The sequence below is a fragment of the Lepidothrix coronata genome, unplaced genomic scaffold (assembly GCF_001604755.1).
Source record: "Lepidothrix coronata isolate B3197 unplaced genomic scaffold, Lepidothrix_coronata-1.0 Scaffold352, whole genome shotgun sequence".
In the NCBI taxonomy this organism is placed as follows: Eukaryota; Metazoa; Chordata; class Aves; order Passeriformes; family Pipridae; genus Lepidothrix; species Lepidothrix coronata.
The window spans coordinates 95,470-98,587 of record NW_016690532.1 but is presented as its reverse complement, the minus strand read 5'-3'; the positions used below and the strand labels follow the sequence as shown (position 1 = coordinate 98,587).

Genomic DNA, 3,118 nt, shown 5'->3' with positions numbered 1-3,118 from the left:
GGGTGCAGCCCTGACGTCAGCGGGGTGTGGGGTGACAAAGGGGCTTTGTGAGGGTCCGGGGGGGACATCATGTGAGGCCCCCCCGTGCCCACGTCACACGGGCGACCGCAGCCCCCGGAAATCCGGGACCGGGGGGTCACGAGGGGCTGGTGTGAGAGCTCACGGGGTGGGGGGCCGCGTGTGACCCCCATCCGAGGGGGAGAGACCTCCCCTGGTGCTGCACTGGGGGACAGCGAGGAGGAGGAGAGGGATGAAGGTGCTCAGCCCCCCCAGTGCTGGTCCCAGGGACCCCCAGGAGGGGCCGTGGCCATGCTGGGGGTGGAGCAGGGCCCGATGTGAGACCCCCTGTCCCTCTGGGGGTCCAGCTCTGCACAGGGGGGACGCCTGGGGGGGCTCAGAAGTGGGGGGGGTGGGAGAATGGGCATCCCTGGGATGAGACCAAGGGTTTGGTGCCCAGAGGGTCCCCAGACCCCGCCAGCGTGACTCTGGAGTCCCTTGGGTGTGTCCTGAGCGTCCCCAGACCCTCCTCGGGTGGCTCTGGGGTCCCCCAGGGTGCTCAGGCCCCCCTGAGGTGACTCTGGGGTCCCCCCCCACCCCCTGCCCAGATCACCCGCCGTGCCCTGTTCCCGGGGGACTCGGAGATCGACCAACTCTTCCGGATTTTCCGCACCCTGGGGACCCCCGACGAGGCCGCCTGGCCGGGGGTCTCGGCCATGCCCGACTACAAGCCCAGCTTCCCGAAATGGGCCCGCCAGGACTTCGGCAAAGTGGTGCCTCCGCTGGACGAGGAGGGGCGGAAGCTGCTGGCGGTGAGTGAGGGGCTCGGGGCGGTGTGGGGGGCGTGTGGGACCCCCCAACCGCCCCCTCACCCCCTTTCCTCCCCCAGCAAATGCTGCACTACGACCCCAACAAGAGGATCTCCGCCAAGGCGGCGCTGGGACACCCCTTTTTCCAGGATGTCACCCGAGCTGTCCCCCACCTGCGCCTCTGAGAACCCCCCCACCCCAGGGGTCCCCCCAGAGCAGAGCCAGACCCCCCCCACCGGGACAGGGGGGGGTCCCAAGGCCTGTCCTGCTCTGCCCCCACAGCACCCACGGGGCCCCCCCCAACCTGGACTCTTGGCACTTAATGGCCCCTCTGGGGGGGTCTCTGGGACCAGCACGGGGGGGTGCTGAGCACCTTTGTGTCCCCCCCCCATCCTCCTCCCCCTCCTCGCTGTCCCCAAGCTCGGTGCTATGGGGGGGTCCTGTCCCTCCCTCCTCTCAGCCCCGCGGGGGTGGGACATTGGTTTCACCCCGGGGGACTCCCACTGATGGGGACTCCCCCTTGTCCCCCCCTGGGCCCCCGCCCCCCCCTTGGGGGCCCTGCTGCCCCTCCCCTCCCCCCTCGTGGGTTTTTCTTGTAACTTCTGCAAATTTTCGTAGCAAATGTCGAACTTGGCGTGTGGTGCCTGCAAGGGGGGGCGGGGGGGATTCCGGGGGGGGACCGTGTCACCATCGCCCCCTGATCCGTCACATCACTCCCCCATTGCCCCCTCTGCCCGTGGGGCCCCCCAAATGGCACCCAGACCTTCCCCCCGTTCCCCCGTCTGTGTCCCCCCGTCCCCACCATGTGCCCCTGTAGGGCCCCCCCGTAGGGCCCCCCCGTGTCCCCTTTGCCCCCCGAACCCCCCCGTGTCCCCCCAGCCCCGGGGGCACCCTAGGCCACGCCCCCGTGCGCCCTGGAGCGTCGCGATTGGCCAGCCGTGGGCCCGCCCCCCAGCCATGGGCGGGGCGCTCATGGGTCGCGGCTTCCGGCGGCCCCTCCTGTCAGTCACGGGAACCACCTCCTGTGATTGGGCGAGGCTGCAGCTTCCCGCGTTCTCATTGGCTGCTGGCCCTCCCGAGGTCCGCCCCCTTAGGTCACCTTATTTGTTGCCGGCTCCGCGCCCTCTGCGCGGCTCCATTGGTCCCATGCCGCGTCACTCAGCCTAAGCCCCGCCTCCTCATGACGCTCCCTCCCTTCTTATTGGCCGTTTCCCTGCCCATTTCCCCGCTCGCCGCCGCCCATTTGCTAAGCCGCGCGGGGGCGGGGCGCCATGCCCTGGCCCGTCCTCCCATTGGCGCGGCGCGGAGGCGGGTGCGGCGCTGATTGGCTGTGGCGCCGCTCGGTCCCGCCCGCGGCAGCAGGGTTTGGTTGAGCGCTGTTTGTGCGCTCGGGGCCGCGCCGGGAGCGACCGGAGGTACCGGGGGGGCACCGGGGGGGCGGCACCGCCGGGGCGGCGCCGGGAGCGGGGGGGGCACGGGGGGGCGGGAGCGCGGGCACGGGCGGGCCCCGGGGAGCTGGGGGAGGTTGGGGGGGCGCCACCCCCCGGGCGGGGTTTGGGGAAGAACTGGGGGGGCCGGGACCCCCCTCCCGGAGGTGTCGCGGTGTCGGGGCCGGGTCCTCCCCGTGGGGAGCGGGCGGTGCCCCGTTCTGGGGGTTTTACCCCCCTCCCCGCTATGGGGGTGTTTCCCCCTCCCCAGTATGGGGGTCGTTACCCCCCCTCCCGTTATGGGGGTCTCTACCCCGTTATGGGGGTGTTTAGCCCGTTATTGGGTCACTTCTCCCCACACTTGGCCGGTTCTGGGCCTCCTTTCCCCGGCCCAGGCAGAGGCACCGGGAGCCCCCCGGCCCCTCCCCGGGAGGGGGGTCTGGGTTGGGCTGTGGGACCCCCCCGGGTTTGGGGCCGGTCCCAGTCCTGGTAGGAATTCCCGGTGTGGGATTGGCTGCTCCAGGAGTTTGGGGGTGAATCACGGACAGGGAGACACCCCCATTCCCCCCCGGCTCCTGCCCCGTCCCTGCGCTGGGGGGGCTCCTCTGGGGGGGCTGGGGGAGGCCCCGACTCCTTCCCTGCCAGGTGCTTATCCCTCCTCCCAGTCCCTGCCCTGGAGCTGGGGATCTGAACTGGGGCTCCCCCCGAGCTGGGGCTCCCCCAGAATTTGGGAACCCTCAGAGCTGAGGCTCCCCCCAAGTCGGGGTTCTTCCAGAATGGGGGTCCCCGGGTGCCTTCACCCTGAGCTGGGGCTCCCTGGGCCTCTCCTGCTCCACTGAGGCTCCACTGAGCCACGGGGTGCTCCCTGTGCCCGGGTGCTCCCTG

At 71.4% G+C, this 3,118-nt stretch overlaps 2 protein-coding genes across 2 annotated transcripts in view; both read left to right on the top strand.

Annotated features, from left to right (window-relative positions):
* The window catches only part of CDK2 (cyclin dependent kinase 2), a 4,246-nt gene extending 2,828 nt beyond the window's left edge, over window positions 1-1,418 (top strand). Inside the window, exons 6-7 of the mRNA XM_017838680.1 lie at window positions 606-809; window positions 887-1,418. Of these exons, the coding sequence (XP_017694169.1) occupies window positions 606-809; window positions 887-991 (309 nt within the window). The 3' untranslated portion in view covers window positions 992-1,418. The remainder of the gene's footprint in view (window positions 1-605; window positions 810-886) is intronic.
* Window positions 1,419-2,128: 710 nt separating this feature from the next.
* Window positions 2,129-3,118, top strand: part of RAB5B (RAB5B, member RAS oncogene family) — a 5,975-nt gene continuing 4,985 nt past the window's right edge. Inside the window, exon 1 of the mRNA XM_017838686.1 lies at window positions 2,129-2,221. The gene's annotated coding sequence lies outside the window, so the exon portion shown is untranslated. The remainder of the gene's footprint in view (window positions 2,222-3,118) is intronic.